Below are 20800 nucleotides of genomic sequence, written 5' to 3'. Positions count from 1 at the left end.
TTCTGGGTAATTTAGTGACAAAATCCATGGCAATGTCTTCCCACTTACCCATAGGCACAGGTAAAGGTTCTAAACTCCCGTACGGTTTCTGATGTTGTGTCTTGACTCTCGCACAAGTCACACACTCGGCCACATACTTTGCAACATCAAGCTTCATCGTCGGCCACCAGTAGTAGGGTTTCAGGTCCCTATACATTTTAGTGCTACCGGGATGAATCAAATACATGGTCTTGTGATCTTCTTCCATCAGAAGATCTCTAACTCCTCCTGACTTAGGTACCCAAATACGATTTTGGAATACCTTCAGTCCATGACCGTTTGTACCAAACACCAACGTTTTACCCAAACGTTCCTCCTTTCGGTCATTTTTCTCAGAAGCTTCCTCTTGAGCTTTCTTTATACTTTCCACAATGGTCGAGACAACTTCAATTCTCAACGATCTTGGCCTTTTCCTTTCAAGATTGACTTTCCGACTGAGAGCATCAGCAACAATATTAGCCTTACCGGGGTGGTAAAGTATCTCGCAGTCGTAGTCCTTGAGTAATTCCAGCCAGCGTCGTTGCCTCATATTCAATTCCTTCTGATTAAAGAGATATTGGAGACTCTTATGATCAGTGAAAAGTTTGCACTTAGTGCCATAGAGGTAATGCCTCCATATCTTCAGAGCGAAAACTACCGCTGCCAACTCCAAATCATGAGTCGGGTAGTTCTTTTCATGCTCTTTCAGCTGTCGAGATGCATACGCGATCACCTTATCTCTTTGGGTCAAAACACAACCTAATCCAACACCAGACGCATCGCTATAAACGGCAAAGTCTTCAACTCCATCGGGTAGAGAAAGTATCGGTGCCTCGCATAGTTTCTTCTTTAGCTTCTCGAATGCTTCTTTATGCTTCTCACTCCAAGTATAAGTAGCTCCTTTGTGGGTCAAAGCTGTCAATGGAGTAGCAATCGAAGAAAAGCCTTGGATAAACCTTCGGTAATATCCGGCTAATCCTAAAAAGCTTCGAATCTCCGTGGGACTTTTCGGTTGTTCCCACTTCATTACAGCTTCAATCTTTGCTGGATCAACCATTATCCCTTCTTGGTTGACCACGTGACCCAAGAATTGGACTTCACGAATCCAAAAATCACATTTTGAGAACTTAGCATACAGCTTCTCCTTCTTCAAAACTTCTAACACTTCTCGCAAGTGTCTGCCATGCTCCTCCTAGCTTTTTGAGTAAATCAGAATGTCGTCGATGAACACTATCACTGATTTATCAAGGAACGGATTACAAACCCTATTCATTAAATCCATGAATGCTGCCGGAGCATTGGTTAGTCCAAACGACATAACCAAGAACTCGTAGTGTCCATATCTAGTTCTGAACGCAGTCTTCTCTATATCCTGCTCTCTTACTTTCAGCTGATGATATCCTGACCTAAGATCGATCTTCGAGAAATAGCTCGAACCTTGCAATTGATCAAATAGGTCATCAATCCTTGGCAACGGATATCTATTCTTTATTGTTGCCTTGTTCAGCTCTCTGTAATCAATGCACATTCTCATACTTCCATCTTTCTTCTTCACGAATAACACCGGAGCTCCCCAGGGTGATGAACTAGGTCTAATGAAACCTTTGTCCAACAACTCTTGAAGTTGCATCATCAGCTCCTTCATCTCCGTTGGTGCTAATCGATAAGGTGCTTTTGCTATTGGCGTGGTTCCTGGTAACAAGTCAATACGGAATTCCACTTGTCGATCAGGTGGTAATCCAGGAAGATCTTCGGGAAATATTTCCGGATAATCACACACCACAGGAATACTCTGCATCACCTTCTTCTCCTTCTTAGCATCAATCACGAATGCTAAATATGATGTACATCCCTTGGTCAAACACTTTCTGGCTTTCATTAGGGAAATGATCCCAGAATTCACTCGGCGTTTGTCCCCATACACCATAAATGATTCCTTCCCAGGCGGGTTTACTTTAACAATCTTCTTCTTGCATAAAATTTCAGCATCATTGGCGCTGAGCCAATCCATTCCCAACACGATGTCGAAACCGTTAAGTTCGATAGGCAATAATTCCTCGCAGAACTTATTCCCATTCAAGTCGATTAAGATGTTTTTCATACGTTGGCTAACAGGTACAAACTTGCCACTAGCAACTTCGACTAATAAAGCATTATCTAGTCTATCAACAGGCAAAGCTAGTTTTCTACCAAATTCATGCGATATAAAGGAGTAGTTGGCTCCAGAATCAAATAAAATTTGGGCAGGCAAATTGTTAACGAGAAAGGTACCTGAAGCGACATCAGCTTCATCCTTAGCAGCTTCCAGTGTCATCTGGAATGCTCTCGCCTTCGGCTTTGGTGGAATGTTGAGCTTAGCTGCCTCCTTCTTCTTCGGACAGTCTTTCAAAATATGCCCCTCTTCATTACAACCAAAACACATCCTTTTGTTGTTCGGAAATTCATTGGCAAAATGTCCAACCTTTCCACACTTGTAGCAAGTTACATCCTCGCTACATTTCCCGAAGTGCTTTTTCTTACACTTTTCACACCACTTCGCTTCCCCTCCTTTACCCCCACCAAACCTTTTCGAATCAGATTTCGAAAATTTGCTTTTCTTGCCGGAACCAGATGTTCCCTCAAACTTCCTCTTCTCACCAACCTCAACCTTGTTGGTGGTTCTCCCCTTTATCATGTTCTCAACAGACTTGGCAGCCCAGATAGCTGCCTCTAAAGTATGCGCCTGACGTACTGGCACCTCATACTCCCATGGGAGTCCCTTCGCATACCGGTCCACCTTCGTCAGCTCGTCTGGAACGATACGCAAGGCAAACTCCATCTTATCGGTGAAGTTATTGGTGTATTCATCAACTGACATACTGCCCTTAGTCAATGTCAGGAACTTGTTCTCCAACTCCAACAGATTTTGAGCCGAGCAGAACTTGCGCTTAAACTGCACCAAGAACTCTGCCCATGACAATTGCAGTGGCTCATTAGGGCTCAAAGTCTTCCCTAGAGTGTTCCACCAACGAACGGCTCCACCTCGGAATTGACGCACGGCATAGATAGTTTGCAACTTACCTCTGCAGCCACACGTCATGAAGGCTAGCTCCATTTCGGAGATCCAATCCATAACCCCAATCGGATCCTCCTTTCCATTGAAGGTCGATGGTTTGCAAGTCAAAAAGTCCTTGTACTTGCATCCCATTCCATCATTCCTTCCATCGCGGTTATCTTGCCTAACTATCGGTGGGTTGGCTTGACCAACTGATCCACTGAAGTTTCCACCTTCCGAGTGCCCTTCATTTAATTCAGGCTCTTCCACACGAATCGACAGTTCTTCACGATTTTGTTGAAGCAACCGTCTAGTTTCCTCCATCTGACGATCCAACATCGTCTGAATCATCAATTGCACACCAGCCATGGTTATTGGCTCAGGTGCTGCTGCTACAATAGGTCTTTGTTCAATCACTGGTGGTTGATTCCTATTTTCATCAGCATTTCCAACTCCACTTCTTGTTCTCACCATTTTTGATCTACACACCGAATAAGGTGAAATTAGATCCTTATTCACGATAGATATTCAAATCATCCTTATCACTCCGAAACGTTTACATGCTAGTTCTAATATCGTAGACGTACGCTTAGAATCCTACACACATAAGGTTTCTAGATCCGGTCGGCAACAGACCATAGATCCGAACAAATAATATCATATATGGCAACATATAACATTTAGCACATAAAGCATTTTAGGCAACTTTCCTAAAATAAACTAGTGCTTGTGTCTTAAAACATAACAGACACATCTCAAAATTCCACTTAGCATTCTAAGTTTAAGTCTAGAAATCCTACAAATTCCTAGTTCGCTTAAACTAATGCTCTGATACCAACTGTGACATCCCCAAAATCTCGGCCCGAAAAGACCGATTTCATTTATGCTTTTTAAAATAATTTTCAGAGTAAATCCTTTTAATTTTAAAAGAGATGCGGAATTTGTTCCCAAAAACAAAACATGATAAAATAGATATTTATCAAAACATTTCATAAAGAAATATGATTTCATTTCATAATCAAAAGTCGGGATGTCATGTTCCGATACAGATCATAAAGCATAAACGATAGCATTACAAGTCTTTCAACAAATATATACATATACAGACTTGTAAACAAAACAACTTGATGTTCGCCCATCTTAAGCTCTTGCGCCACTTCCTGTAAAATAAATCAACTGAGTGGGTCAGGCTTGGGAGCCTGGTGAGCATATAGGGTTTTCAACCCACAATAAATAATTAAATTAATTATTATCAACCAACAATAACCCAGTTACCCATTCCCGTTATTCTCACTTTATGTCCCTAAAATAACTAACACAAGGGACCTAGTCTAAGAATATTTCATCGGGGCGACTACACATGCTTCGGGGGTTCCTCAGCAATATAAGTCAAATAAGGCAACCATGGGGGGATGGAATACAGCGAATGAACACCCAAGTTCATTAACACCTACAGGTTATAAGCCTGCTAGCGTTCCACATGACTATCTAGAAAAGTCCGTGGTCGTCATCTAAATTCCGCTAGATGACTGGATCAAACAACAACGAGGCCTCTCATCTGTTTATTACACACCAACTATCTACCCATATTCTACCCAACATATTAGTAGATAAAATATACATTTTTATACGTAGTTTCAAAACCTGTATAGCATGCTCAATCAAAACATTTTTCACATAACAGATGAGGCATACACACATAACACGTATTTCATAGAGAATACTTCAGATCTATAAGATAGAAGAGAGTGAATATACACTCACACGTATAACAACCAAATATATACACATAACACGTATTTTATAGGAAATACTTCATAATATTGTGTTGGAATGAAAGTAACTACACACTCACTTGATCAGAAGATGATCGGGCAGCACTACGGCTTGCAGAAGAGGTGTTTCTCCGTAGATCTGGAAGATCTTCACAAAACCGGGCTCCTCGCGGGCAGCGTTTCGGCTCGGGAATAACGCTCTTCGGGATCCTCGGGGCTTCGGATCTTACTCCGGTGCTCGGGAATATTACCGGGGCTTCGGGGTACAATCGGCACGCAAATCGAGGCAAAGGACCAGAGAGAATGATGAAATTTGCAAAAGAAAAGAAGCTGCTTCGGACCTCCTTTTATAGGCTGCTGAACCCTCGCACGTACGCGGGGCGTACAAGGCTACGCGGGGCGTACGCCTCGGTGGTCGTCAGCGCTTACGTCATCGGTCCATCTCCGTCATTGCATACGACTCGCTACCCCATAGAACTCGAGTGCCCTACGCTGTACGCGGGGCGTACAGCAGTACGCGCTGCGTACTTCGGATAGACCGCCTCTCCTTCTCTTCGGATAATATTGGAGTTTAAATTAAAATAAATATAAAATATTTATTAAAACTTCAAAAATTCATATCTCCTTCATACGAACTCCGCTTTCGACGTTCTTTATATCCACGCGAAGGTGAGACTACGCTCTACAACTTTCGTTTAGACTCCGTCGGCTAATTTTGACTTTTATTTTTATTATTTATTTTTAGAAGGCTCGGACAGGAAAACTTCGTTATAAAATCATAACTTCTTCGTCCGACGTCCGTTCTCGCCTAACTTTTCATTGCTTCGCTACTAACAACAAGATCTTCGATCCTCATTTAGATTGTTTCGGCTAAAAACCGCTCGATCTCAAATCGAGTATTCGGGCTGTATACTGCCACGTCGAAACTTCATAAAATCATAACTTCCTCATACGAAGTCAGATTTGGGCGTTCCTTTTATGCACGCTCTCAGTTTAACGGAATCTACGACTTTCGTTTAGATCGCTAAGGCTAAATATCGCTCTATCTTAAATTCATATTTTACGTCACTCGGCGTCGTGTCGGTTCTGTCGCGAAACTTCGACAGGTCATAACTTCTTCGTTATAACTCGGATTTTGGCATTCCTTATATCTCCGGAATCCTTGTTTCGACCACTACAACTTTATGCAAAGATGTCGGGCTTATCTCACACTTAAATTTTGACGCTTATTTTATTCTTAATTCATTAAATTATAAAAATTAAGAAAATACACACATAAATCACATAATTCAAATAATTCACAAATAATACATTCTTATTATTTCAAATTGAGTTACAAAGGTTAACCTAGACTATTACATTGCTAAAAATGGCAAGCCCAGAAACACGGGCGTTACAGATCATATAGATAGCATACTCTAAACAGGATACCAACCTAACCGGTCACTAACGTATACCATCCTAACTACGAGGATGCAAGCATAGCAAAGCAATAACACAACAACACTGCCCGTATTACAATCCGATAAAGGATCGGCCTTGGTGCCTTAGACCCTGTCGATATAGTGAGGATAACTCACCTCAAAATTGCTGACTTAAGAGATAAGATCACGCTGTTCCAACCTCCAACACAAACTCCACCACTGATAATACCAAAAGATCGAACTAAATAAATACCAATAATTACCAAATTACCCCTGGAAGTCCACTGGTCAACTCTTGGTCAAAGTCAAAGTCCTTAGTCAAAGTCAAACTTCCTGACTAACCCTACTCACCGAGTCAGCCCGTTAACTCGTCGAGTCCCTCAACTCTGAAAACTCCTATATCGCGACCCAACTCGCCGAGTCACCCTAAGACTCACCGAGTCCCACGAACTCTAAGTCACTTCCTGCTCAACTCACCGAGTCGTCCCTTGACTCACCGATTCACAGCTCAACCAGGAAAGGTTAGGACCTCACGACCAGATTCGCCAAGTCCAAGAACAGACTCGCCGAGTCCAAGCCTATCTTCAACCAACTCGTCGAGTTGTTCTTCCAACTCGTCGAGTTGTTGCCTATCTTCAAGCAACTCGCCGAGTACACCCATGTGACTCGCCGAGTACACCCATGTGACTCACCGAGTACCACTAGCTCTTAACCCATACAGAGGCTTTCCAAGCCATGCAAGGTCTCAAATCCATTGATCTACTCTTCTACAAGCCATCCATCATGTAAAGTGGAAAACTTTACGTGAATCCAAGGAGATCTAAGCATAATATACCCTAGGGCTAGGGTTTGGGAATAAAATGTTTCATCAACAACTCTTCAACAGGGACTTTATGCTCTTTTGAATCATCACTACACTAGATCTGAGGTAGCAACCTCAGATCCATCCTCCAAGCTCAAGATAGCACTAGATATACTCCCAAAAACCCCACAAATGATAGATCTAGATGGATAACAGCTCAAGCAACGAATCATTACCTCAAGAGAAAATTCCTATAGAAGAATAAGCCAAAACCTTGCAAATCCCCTTGCTCCAAGCCTCTTAGTCTTCAAGGATCTCTTCAACAAACACTCCTTCAAGGTGAAATGCTCTCTAATTCTCTCACAAAAGAATGTTAGGGTTTCTGGAATTCAACGGAGAGGAAAAAGGCTGGGGAGAGGGTATTATGTTCTTTATATAGGGCTCAACCCCCGGGATTAGGGTTTTCTCCACACAGCACCAACTCGCCGAGTCCAGCCATGCGACTCGCCGAGTTGGTCACTTAACACGCGACCTGAAACCCGACTCGACTCGCCGAGTCTATCCATCGACTCGCCGATTCGACCTTCTTATTTACACTTTTAGCCCTTCAACTTTACTTCTGAATTTTCGGGATGTTACAGTGGAGTGATGCTTTTGGGTGAGGACGGTTGAGCTGAGAGTTGTAGGCTTTCTGTTTCGGATGCGGATACACTTGAGAGAGGTATATCCTCCCAATTGTTAATGACTGGGGGGTTAGATGATGAAGAAGTTCCGGAACCCGGTCACCTTTTACGAAGCTTGGCTTGCTTCCTTAACTTCTTTGCAGTCTTCTCTATCTCCGAGTCAATTGGAAATTGTGTACCTGTACGGAAAGATTTTGGCATAAACAATTAGTAACACTATGTCCCCGAAAAAGGCACCAATTTGTTAGGTGTGTCAAACCCAACAGATAAAGGGGTACAAATGACTCCAAAAACGCTACTACTTTACACTAAAAAGGTCACTACAAGAAAAAAGGCCTTTGACGACGCGCAAAATACGACGCTCATTGATCTATGTTACGCAAAGGAGAGTGACATTAGAAAAATGTCATCTCTTCAAAAAAATTTAGGATAGAAGACACGTATTATTGTGCGCCCTTAAATTAGTGTCTAAAAAAAACACCGAGGGCACCTATAATAAAATGCGCGTCGTCTAAGGATGTCGCTTTATATTTTTTAATGGAACGCGCGTTCCATCCTTTAATAGTGGGGGAAAGGGGGAAATGAAATTCTGAAAAAATTAAAAACTCCGCCAAGCTCTCCTCTACCTTCTTTCAATCGTTCTTCTCTCTCTCTCTCTCTCTCTCAATCAAATACCAAAAATCGACTATTGTTGGAACTAGGGTTCCGGTTCTTAGTGAAATCGAAGGTTTTTTGGTCACCAGGCCATGAAATTGATCAAAGGGGTACAGTTTTTGGAACCATGACTATTGTTGGAACTACAGTTTCAGTTCGAAAACCCTTCATCTACTTCCCTCTATCTTCAGTTCCTCAAGTACTTTCTTAGCCTCTCAATCAATAGAAGAGCTGTATTACAACTACAAATTTAGAGTGATTTCCATATCAAGTAGAACAATAGCTCCATTAAATTCAAGGTCTCGAAACTCCATGGTCAATCACCATCGTTGGTTACTAACACCACCATTTGTATAAAAACCCTAGAACCACCAAGCCACCCTTTTCCTCCATCCATGTCCCTCCTTTCTGTCTATCTCTAAAAGACCACTGCAACATCACATTCACTTCTCCTGGCATGCGACTGCGACTCCCAAAAGATTTAGTGTTATGCTCGATGCTTCTCAACAAAATCGATCGAGGTGTCGGCGCTCCTATCTCATAGAGATTTAGGGATTTCTTGGTTCAAGGTATCGAATCTCAGATATCAACGACTTTTTTTGATGACCCGGTCAGATAAAGACGTTTGATGAACTAAATTTGTGTATCTGACTCGGAAAGCTTAATCTAATCAGGTAAGATGGAAAAAATCGACTGACTGAGAAAGGAGGAAGAAAGGGAGAAGGATTTCCATTTATACCCTTGCCCTACCAAAGGAAGAAATCAGCGACTCCATCGTTTCTTCTCCTACTTCAACGCCAATTTTCTTCTCCCGCAACAACCAATCGTCGACGATCCTCTTCTCATCTGTTCCAATTTTTTGAAGTCTCCTTCCCCTTCTCATCAGGTACGCTTCTTCCTTTTTCCTCTTCTCATCAGGTCCAATTTTTTGAGAATATATAGGTTTTGATTTATGATTTTTCTGTTGAACATGTATGGTTCTTCATTGAATTCTGAAAATTTCTCAAAGAATTTAGGCCCTGTGTTCAATTTCATCATATTTCTTTTGTTTTAGACTTGTGCTCAATTTCAAGGAGGGAGAGAAACCTGCAATATTTGTTGCTCTTATTTTCTTGATTTGCACTTAGGAACCATTGGTGTTACCAGATAGCAGGTTACCATGTTCTGCTGTTAAACTTTTCACCATTCCTAATGAATTAAAGAATACTAAGAATAAATGACAGTATCCGTAAGGTCGGGGTGTCACATATAAAATATCAGGATATGAAAGTCACATAACTTATTCTCTCTGCAACAAATGAAAAAGCACCAGTCAATATATATATATATATATATATATATATATATATATATATATATATATATATATATATATATATATAAGAATCAGTATAGAATATTAATGCGGGAGTGTTTGTAGCTTTTTGGGTGTGCATATCTTGGACCATTTGGGCATTTCTACCACTTATTGTTGGATAAGTTGTTCAAGGGCAAAAAAGACACGACAACAGTTGCCAAAAACGTATCCTAAGAACCTTTGATAATAAGGATAACAATGGAAATTTACAATCTTACAACTGAATTATATGACACCTAATTCGCGATTTGATCTATATATTTGTAGGTGTTGCTTGAACAAGTGACATCTTCTCCATGGAACAACTTGATTTTTATGCTTTACTATGGGCTTGTTATCGAGGGTAAGGTCTTTTTGGTTCCTTGTTTGAATAAATATGTTGACTATAATTATTTTAGTAGATAAACAATTATGAATTGTATTAATGCTAATGGGGGTGTTTGGATGTATGATTTGAAAGTTATTATTTTGTTTTGAAAAATAACAAAATCATGAGTAATGATAGAAATAAGTTTTTCTATATAATCTGTAAATAAGTTTTCTTGCATTTAACCTTTTTAAAGTTGATATCATTTTTCAACTTTAAAGTCATATAATAATTTATGGTCATGTTTATATATGCAGGAAGATCATGGATCCAAGTGAAATCTAAAATCAAGAAGGAATACCCCACAGTACAATACGCAGCTGCCATGGCTTTGCCACCTTTATCTATTCAAGGTGATTTGGGAGCTGTTTCTGCTGCTGGAGTTAGATATGCATATCCACTCCTAAAATCATTTGCAAAAATGGGACCTCAAGGTGTTCTTGGTGCCACAAAGCTTTTACGCCCTTTTTCAGAAATAGTTGATTCATTGGGACTCAAAGATCCTTTCATTAGAAATTGGGTGGATCTTTTGTCTTTCTTACTTGCTGGAGTGAAATCCGATGGTGTTCTTTCAGCAGAAATGGTACATAATCATATCATACATTAAAAAGTTTCTTTTAAGGTAGTTTTACTTTTTGGTATGATGGAATTGAGGAAGGAATGGAATGGGCTATTCCATTACCACATGTCCTCATCCATTCCATTCCAACCAAACAGAATCCATTCTATTCCTTCATATTTTATAGTTCTCTAAATGTCTAATCTTTTGCCTGTATATATATCCACATATTTGCAGATTTATATGTTTGCAGAATGGTATAAACCAGGTTGTAGTTTAGAATACCCTGTTGGTGGAACTGGAGCACTTGTTGAGGCTCTTGTTCTCAGATTTTCCTTCTGATAAACTTCCAAAAATGTCAGAACCTTCACAACTTATGACAGAAAATACACGTTCTGATCTTTATGTTGCACTCCCTGTTCTCAGTCAAGGAAAGAAATGGGTCTTACTATACAGGTAAAATTTCATCTTCATCATATTTTCAGTTTCACATTATTCTTGAATCTTGATATATCATTATCTTTTTTATATGTTAGTACATGGAGGCATGGCATATCTCTTTCAACCTTATATAGAAGAAGCAATCTTTGCCCTGGGTTAAGTCTACTGGTAATGTCTTGTCTTCGTTTCTCTATATGTTGACAAAAGACTTTTCTACCCTTTTTCACTATGATGAGTAAATACTATACAGGGATCGAATGATACATTTGTGTTTACAAATACACCAGGGCGTCCTGTTATATATCGCCCCACAGGTACTGCATTTTCTTGATAATATATAAAAAAATCTTTTATAATTTTAATATTTATTTGGGATTTATTATGTTAATTGTGCATTTATTAGGGGTGAATCGGTATTTTACTCTTTGTTCAACTGAGTATTTAGCGCTTAGTGGGGGAAATCATTTTGCATTGTATCTCGATAGTGACTTGTAAGAGTGTTGCACTTGCATCATTCCTATTTTTCTTTTTGAGGGATAATATGGTAATTTGGCAATTTGCATATTTTTTTCCCCCAGATTGAATGGGTCAAGTTTGGCCTCAGAAACTTATGGTAACTCTTGTTTGTCACACACCCAAGAATTTGAAGTGAAGGAAATTGAGGTGCTTTCTCTCACTTATTTTTGCAAAAATTACATTTTTGGTCCTCGAGTATGGCTGATTTTGTTCAATTTGGGTCCTACAAAATTCTCTTGCAAATTTGATCGTTATTTGAGGTTTTTGTAACGTTTTTACTCTTCGTTCCAAGTAAAATGAGTTGGGACTAAAATTGAAAAAATCAGCAATTGACAACCTTTCTCTGTGTTCAATGCTTTAGCCGTGTTTGCTCTAAGGGAGATCAACTTATCACAAGTAAGTTACTGTTTCACCCTTTTATTTAATATTTTTGTGATTGAATGAAAGTCTTAATGAAAGTAATTGACAACCTTTCTCTGTAAATGATGTTGTGATTGTGGGAGAGGTGTTGTGTTTTTCTCTGTTGCTAGGTAACCTTCTCAACAACAACATTCTACTTAAGCAGGTGAGTAATCAAGATTATGGGAGACTTGTAATCATGTTTGACATTCCTTTCCAGTAAGAAAAAGAGTTGTATGATTATTTGTTAGTTTTATAGGAATGTATAACCCATGTTAGCAATGTTTTATTTTTGTTTAACATTTGAATGATTCTTTGTATGACATTACAATTTGTGTAATTTATTTTATTTTTTTAGTATGAAATTTTATTTTATATTATGCAATGGATTGTATTTTTTGTATATGGTATTTTATTTCTATTATGAGAAATTAAATGCAAATTTAATTTAAAAATTAATAAATATATAAATTTATTTTTTTTAAACATTTAAATTTACGATACGCAAAAATGTGTGTCATCTTCATTTATGACATGGCCTTTCTTGACAGGGGCTTTCTTGATACGCATTGCGTGTCATTAACACGCGCGTCGTAAGGTTACGACACGCTAATGCGTGTCATCTTCCTTTATGACAGGGCCTTCGTTGATACGCATTGCGTGTCGTAAACGCGCGTCGTAAACGCGCGTCGTAAATGAGCGTCGTAAATGCGCGTCGTCTGAGCCTTTTACGACGCGCAATGAGCGTCGTAAAAGGCCTTTTTTCTTGTAGTGTAATACATGGTAAGTAGGGTTGATCCACAGAGACACAGAACAAATGTTTATACCCTTTTTGCATAAGGTACAAATATGATCACAAAAGAGGGGGATTTAAATGCAATGATTCAAATAAAGAACTAAATTAACAATTAAGCAAATGATTAAGTGAAATAAATTCAATATTAGAAAGTACTCCAACTCTATGCAAGAGAAATTAGCAATTTGATTCCATGGATCAAATGATATATGTTCAATTCTATCTAAGTTGGTACTTGGAAATGCTAACAAGCTCTAGCACCTCCCATTCACCACATTGATTAACCAAAATAATCTCTTTGATTATTGTTAACCTTACCAATCTAATATAAACAAGCTCTTAGAATTAGGTTGAAAGATTGCATTAAATTTTATGTGAATGTTCCCAACAACACTCAATACTCCCCATAAGCTCGAGAGCATAAGAATGCATGAATAAGATTAACACTAAATTCATTCAATAGAAATCAGTTTCGTGCTTGTTACCTAGTCCAATTTACAAAACAATTACAGATTTGTCAATTAGATAGCTTGAATGATCTAACCCTAATTCAAATGGCCAATAAGAATCACAATTAGAATCAAACATTCAATTGAAACGAAATCAAATTAACTAGATAGAAAAATGAAAGCAAACATCAAGTCATATGATTGAAATCACAACTAGAAGTCAAGACATAAAGTTGGAGAATCTAGGGTTCTAGTCACTCATGACTAGAACAAGATCACAAATCTAGAAAATAAAATTAAAGTTCTTACAAAATGACATAAGATGTTCCCATGTGTTTTCAAGCAACAATTTCCTTCAAAATGCTCCCCAAAATCGCCTCTACAACTCACAAAATCAACCCCCCTTTTCTGGAACCGGTTGCTCCTTTTTAGAAAGAAGAAAAATTGTTTTAAACTCGTGACCACGTTTATACGGCTGTGTAAATGCAAAAAGTACACTGCGAGAATTAGCCAGGCTTTCAAAGTACAATGCTCGAGAGACTTCATTTACACGGCCCATGTAAACATTTACACAACCGTGTAAACCTCTGAAAAAGCCAAAATCTTCATTTCTTTGATATATTCCTTCTCGGTGCTCCGTAAATCCCGAAACTTCATCTACATCTCTTATTTATCTCCTCAAGTAAGATCCAACCTCCAAAAGTCCTTGAAATGTCACAAAAATATGTGAATGAAATTGCCTCATGAAAAATCCCGAAAAACATGCAAAGTGCATGAATTTAAGCGTATATGCGATGCACTTTCATGGAGTAAAACTACTAAATAGATGCATGAAATGCATCTAACACATAATATATTTATATTTGGGACAAGTGTTCATAAGGTAAAGTACTCACTTTATGAGTGACACATATCGTTAACACGCTCCACTAAGTGTTGAAGGATAAATGAACACATATAGATGCATAATTAAACCAAAAACCATCACTTCACCACCTAATTTGAATTATCAAACTAAATATTCAAAGTTAGGTTTGCAATGGGTTTAAAACTTATATCCAAGGGCTTATAATTGTTATGTAAGGCCTTGTAACCTAACAACTCATGACAGATTTTTCTACCAACTTCGACCTCATTACAAATCCTTCTATAAGGACTTACATAACTAAACGAATATACAGCATTGTTTTGTGGTTTTATGCCAAATTCGATTTTAAAATTTCCAACACCCACTTTTATGATTTCTAACATGTATACAAGGTTCAAAACAATAAAGATATAACATTACTAAATCATTGTTAACATGATTTATTCATCACTTAACAAGGCCATAATTCTCATTTTTCATTTACGCATTAAAACACTATTTATGATTCAACATTATTTCATTCAATGATTTGAATATAACACATAAAGTTTATATCTCAATGATATTAAGAACTTAATTTCATAATCAAGATGCATCAAAGGGACAGCAACATTGCTCAAACCTACAAACTGGCTAACACAAAAAGAGACGAATCCACAATCAACAACCCAAATCCTCCAACTTTAAGCATAATTCAAACTGGTCAAAAGTCAACAGTCAATGGTCAACAAAAGTCAACGGTCAACCAAGTCAACATCCAGCATGCTCTGGAGACCTCTTCGCCACCTTGTGCGCATATCGGAAAAGAACCATCGACATACAGGACATCACCATGTTTTGGGCCCTCCTTGGCCACATCGTGGGCATGTCAGGATAAAACAATCATGAATCATAACTCCACCACGCCATGGGCCCTCATTGGTCACATCGTGGTTGCTATTATATCTCTCATTTCTTCAATAACAGCTTAATCCTTACAAATCTAGTCCCTTTTAATGACTTAATGGATCAATTTTCGAACTTTATCCATTATGGACTCACCCTTAAGTAATATATATATATATATAACCTTAAGTCCATTAAGTCCTTAAAATGACCAAAACTTGTGCATGGGATCAAGAACACTCAAACTAGAACCTTTTTCTCACTTAATCTAAAGTCCAAGACCACAAGACTATCACAATGAGCTCTGGAGTTCCTCAAATTCCAATATCATCATGAAGGGACCAAAATCAACTAATAAAGACCATAAACATGAATCTCAAATGAACAAGGTCAAGGTGAAAACTTTATACCTCCAATGGTCTAGAAACTTGAAGAAGGTGATGGATTTAAACTTTATTTTTGCCTTCTTGAACCATTAAGAGGTTCCTTCCTTTACAAGCTTCACCAAATCATGAAAACAACCTCAAGTTCAATTCACCAAGCTCATAATCATGGAAGAGAGGCTAGGGTTTCGAAATAAAGAGATTAAGGCAAATGGAGATGAACTAATCCAAAAAGTACATGCTTAAATACTGGATAAACCCTAAAAATTATGGGCTTGGGGTGCAATAGGCACCACGTCGTGGTATCCTTATTACATCGTGGTGTCCATCAGGACACGTGCCAAATACATGCCATGCCATGTCGAGGTCATCCATTTACCACATCGTGGTATATGGTTTTCCTCAAAAATCATATTTTTGACCTCATTAAATCTTCAGTTGATCTAATCTGGAAAACGAGTGTTATAACATCTTTTCCTTAAACTGAACCCATCTTGGTGAATAACCACTTTGTAGAATTAAGATTTATCTTTACTGTTGGCTAACCCTTCTAAAGCAGCTGCACCACTGCTACCTTCTATTAGCATTCCAAGGTCATATACTACAATCGAAACATCACTAATGTCATCTACTATGACACATCGGTAGGATCACTCACATCCACCTCTAATGTTGCAACTGCTGACCATACAGCTCATGCTGTAATAGAAGAAAAAATTGTTGATACTACTATCAATAGCGATAGTCCAGTTGTTACCCCTACTACTGAAAATAGTGTTATTCCAGTCAGCCACTCTTCACCTCCTATAGGGGTTACCACACATGCACATGCCAGAAAAACATTTCCCCGTCAATTTACTAACAAAGTTGTTTTATATAACCCCAATTTGCGTGCTTTCTTTGTTGAACCTACATATCATAAGTTGGCCTTGTCCGAACCGAAATGGAACCATGCAATGTAGGCATAATTCGATGCCTTTCAGAAAAATAAAAAATGGGTTTTGGTTCCCTGACCATCTGGTGTAAATGTCGTGGGTTGTAAATGGGTTTTTTAACTTAAACAATATCTATATCGTTTTATTAACAAACATAAGGGATGCTTGGTTCCTTGTGCCTTCACCCAACAATATGATGTTGATTATCATGATACTTTTAGTCGAGTTGTGAAACTAGCCATATTCTAGATCATTCTTTCTATTATAGTATCAAGAGATTGGCACCTTCGACAAATAGATTTTAGCAATGCATTCCTGCATGGTTTCTTAAATGAAGATGTTTACATGACGCAACCTCCAGGTTTTGAAGACCCACATCAACATTATTATATGTGTAAACTTCAAAAAGCTATTTATGGTCTAAAGCAGTATCGCCACATATGGTTCTCTCAACTCAGTGACAAACTACATTAGCTTGGTTTTCGTTCATCCAAGGCTGATACCTCCCTATTCTTATTTCATCATGGGAAAAATATTATTTACATCTTGGTGTATGTCAATGACATTGTTTTTTTTCTCTTCTCAAGGGATTTTTTATCAACTTGTATGCCACTTGTCCACTTGTCCTCTTCTTTTCTAGATCTTGGTCACCTCAATTATTTTTTGGGGATTGAAGCCACTCATAATTTAGGGGGGGTCACTTTGTTACAAAATAAGTATAAACACCTTCATTGAGATCACATGGAGAGTTGTAAGAGTGTTTCAACCCCCATGTCTATATCAGATAGACTTGGTCGAAACTATGGAAAATTTCTTAATGATGATGATGCATTCAACTATAGAAGTATGGTTGGAGGTCTATAGTACCTCATTTTGACATCGCCTGACATCTCTTTTGCAGTCAATAAGGTTTGTAAGTATCTCTCAAAATCCACTAATATTTATTGGGAAGCTGTAGAACGCATCTCAATGTACATAAACGGGACAGTAAATATTGTGCTTTGCATTTTGAAGTCCAACTCTACGCTACTAAGTTTCTTCACATCTGTTGATTGGGTAGGACGCTTAGATTATCACATGTCTATTGGTGGATTTACAATATTTTTAGGTCCAAATCTGATTTTTTGGAGCTCACACAAACAACCTACTATTTCTCGTTCAAGTAATGCGGGTGCAATCACTCCTTAAGGAATTGGGAGTATGTCAATCGAGACCACCTATTTTATGGTGTGATAATTTAGGAGCTATCTATTTTACAGATAATAAAGTGTTCCATGCATGAACGAAACACATAGAAGTGGATTTTCATTTTGTCAGGAAGAATGTGGTTGTGGGTGCTCTTGATATAAAATTTATATATTCTAGTGATCAGGTTACCGATGGATTTACTAAGCCAGTCACACATAATATGTTGCAACATTTTAAATAAAATCTAAACGCTATTACAGTTAAGATTAGGGGGAGGATGTAAACAGAAGACATATCTGATACATTGAAAATAGTAGTATATATTTTTATTTGTATTTATCTTTTTATGAGTTGTATAGATAGGGATCCTAAACTATTGGATCTATCTTTTGTAACTTATGTATATAAATATATGATAATATTCCTATGGGATTTCAAGGCAAATTGATTCTTTTTCAAGTCCACTTACTCAAATCATCCCATAAATTCCATTTCTAAATTCACCAGTTACCCCAAACTAGATCCATTTTCAGTCAGCATGATACACCCATAAGTTTCTCTAGTTATTGCTTTCGTTTCACCACATACAAAATCAACTAAATTCTATCTTCCTTAAGAAATTTGAGCTTTCCAAAGTCAAACTTTTTAGCTAACAAATCTCATTTTATTCATGTACTTAACCATTGATAAACAATTCTATAAGGTACCTTGGTCTTATAATGGTATCATGGTTACTAACATTGGAATATATATCATATGCATAAGTATTACAATTCAAGAAACTAAAGTAGGTTCTAATTTTTTTATTACAAGATATACTAATTCTCTTGTCCTAATTTCAGTATTTTGTATTTACTTAATAACATACTTACTTTCAATAGAGCTCAATTATATTTTTTATCCCAAACATATACACTAAATTCATTTCTAAATCCATATTAACTAAACGTTAAGAAATCCAACTATGTTATCCCAAACATATACACTAAATTCATTTGAAAGTGTATGTACAACAGTGATCCTATAATATAAAGAATAAAATAATAAACTCTAGGTTCAAGATTTTAATTTAAGAAAATCAAAATTAATTCCATCCTACGCCATATAATAATGAAGTACTAGTAATAGTAATGATGAGCATTTTAACCAGAAAAACAAACCATAACCAAAACTGAACTGGTTGGAACCGATTAGTGGTATTCAGTACAGTTCCTAGTTCTCCTAATTTATCATTTTTGGTTTTCGGTTCTTTCGATACCATTCCATTTCAGGCCAGTTTCGATACCAAAGACCTTCTTAGATATCACACTTTTTAATAGAATCGAACCGGAATCGGTTAATGGTATTCGGTTCAGTTCTCAATTCCTCGTTTACCTCTTTATCGTTTTTTGGTTCTTATGGTTTCGGTCCCTAATTCCTAACCGATTTACATCCCTAAGTAATAGATCCTAAAGGCATGTTAACCAACTATTTCAATTCATCACTTGTGCTTTTACTTAAACCAAAGCTCTAATATCAAATGAAACACCCCTCATGTTGACTATTTTAATTAATAAATTCCAAAACAATTTTTAATGTTTCAAAGTTTGCTTACAGATAAAGGTCCCAAAAGGTAAATTCTAAACATTTGAAAGTATAAAATGTCAAGTCATACAACGGTGTAATATGATAAACAATAGATAATTGTTTAAGTATAAATTATCCCATACACAAATAGATTGTCTTATCATCAAAATATTCAATAAAATTCAAAAAGAAAACAACATATATAAACTCAATATATGAAACAGAATAAAGTTCCCAAACTCCAACCCAACTACAACTCGTAAAATTAAAGTCCATCTTTCTTAAGGGACAACCAAGGTAAGAGTACCGAGGGTAAAAGTTTATTATATTCATATATTCTCATAATCTCATATAAGATATCCAAGTCTTACATATAAAGTCCCCATACCACAAGTCTAAACGTACCCAAAGCATGGATATATTGTAACACCCTATTTCGTAAAGTGACATTTTGGGCCTTTTATGACTTTGGATTTAAGTTCTAAACTTTTTAAGGAAAGGGATATTTGATAAAAGTGTAGAGCTTCTCGTTACCTTTCAAGGGATATAAGGATCTCCAAAAACGGACTTAGAACGAAAAAGTTATGGCCTTTGAAAGTTTGGTGGTATTAGGGTTAAGCCTAGTATGTTGGGTGTACATAGGAGTATGATGGGTGTACTAGGCAGAAGGATCACGAATGCCTTAGGAAGTATGATGGGCATACCAAGAGTACACATGGAAAACTCCAGTCAGGTGAAAACCCTAATTTAGGGTCTTGGACCCTATTTAATGGCCTTAACTCAACTCCAAACCCTTCTACCTTCAACCTCCATCCCATTAAACCTTAGAAATGAAACCCTAGTCTCCATTGGTGTGATTCTTGAGTTTTTGGCGTGATTTCATGCATTTTGGTGCTCATTAAAGAAGAAGGACCTTCTTGGAGAAGTGTGGGATTGCTTAAAGTTGTTGGAACCAGATCTTGTGCATCTTGATCTACCTTTTGGAGGTATAAAGCTTCAAACATTATGGTTCTCTAGTGTAGATCTAGTATTTGGTGGTATTTTATCATGTTTTAGTCCCAAGGTTGTTGATCTTGTGAGTAGAAGCTACTCTAGGACCTTTGAGCCTCATATTTGGTCCTTATTAAGTGGTTAAGTCATAAAAATGTCATCTTGAGGGTTTTTGTTGATGTGTGCATGTGTTGGTGCTCTTAGTATGGATAAAAACAAGGACTGTGTCCCATTAAGTCATGGAAAGGAGTAAAGTTGCCAACTTTACGTGTTAAGACACCCCTTAAGGGTCAGCTATGTGTTTGGATGCTTTTATCTTAACTATTAAGAGCTTATTATGGATTTTGGGACTTAGATGAGTATGTATGGCGTACGTAAGAGTATGATCAGCGTAATGCTTGTTTTGTGCATCAATATATTGTACTCTGTGCTTCGGGGGAGAGTATGTGGGGCGTACACTTCTGGTACACGGGGCGTACTTCTGGAAAGTCCAATTTGGGCCTTTTGGGCCTTGGGCCTTTTAAGGGTTGAGCCATGAAATGTTGTGAACATCCTAAAATTTAAGATAAGGATCTTAAATTTATTAAGTAATTATATAAAGGATGATTTACATAATTAAGTCATTTAAATGATAATTATATCATTAGTTGATATAAAGCTTAGAAAGTTAAAGGTTGAAATGTTAACATTTTAGAGTTAAGGGACCAAAAG

The 20800-nt window shown here is 37.6% G+C and overlaps 1 protein-coding gene and 1 long non-coding RNA gene across 2 annotated transcripts; both read left to right on the top strand.

Moving 5' to 3' along the window:
* The first annotated feature begins 9814 nt into the window (after window positions 1-9814).
* Window positions 9815-10435, top strand: LOC144997131 (uncharacterized). The gene is made up of 3 exons (XR_013659709.1): window positions 9815-9912; window positions 10015-10090; window positions 10372-10435. It is a non-coding gene; the product is annotated as an uncharacterized LOC144997131 (long non-coding RNA).
* Window positions 10436-10439: 4 nt separating this feature from the next.
* LOC144997122 (uncharacterized) lies at window positions 10440-11284 on the top strand. The gene is made up of 3 exons (XM_078956955.1): window positions 10440-10697; window positions 10911-11129; window positions 11210-11284. Exons 1-2 carry the CDS (start codon window positions 10440-10442, stop codon window positions 11013-11015), a joined length of 363 nt encoding a protein of 120 aa, XP_078813081.1. The 3' UTR covers window positions 11016-11129; window positions 11210-11284.
* Window positions 11285-20800: the final 9516 nt, after the last annotated feature.

This window comes from Lactuca saligna, chromosome 1, assembly GCF_052625555.1.
Source record: "Lactuca saligna cultivar CGN05327 chromosome 1, ASM5262555v1, whole genome shotgun sequence".
Classification (NCBI taxonomy): Eukaryota; Viridiplantae; Streptophyta; class Magnoliopsida; order Asterales; family Asteraceae; genus Lactuca; species Lactuca saligna.
This window is presented reverse-complemented; position numbering and strand designations above follow the sequence as displayed.

Bases quoted from the DNA above. Each gene is read 5' to 3' on its own strand.
- LOC144997122 (XM_078956955.1), top strand. From the start codon at position 10,440: ATGGCTTTGCCACCTTTATCTATTCAAGGTGATTTGGGAGCTGTTTCT. The intron at 10,698-10,910 runs GTACATAATCAT...ACATATTTGCAG, and splicing joins GTGTTCTTTCAGCAGAAATG to ATTTATATGTTTGCAGAATG.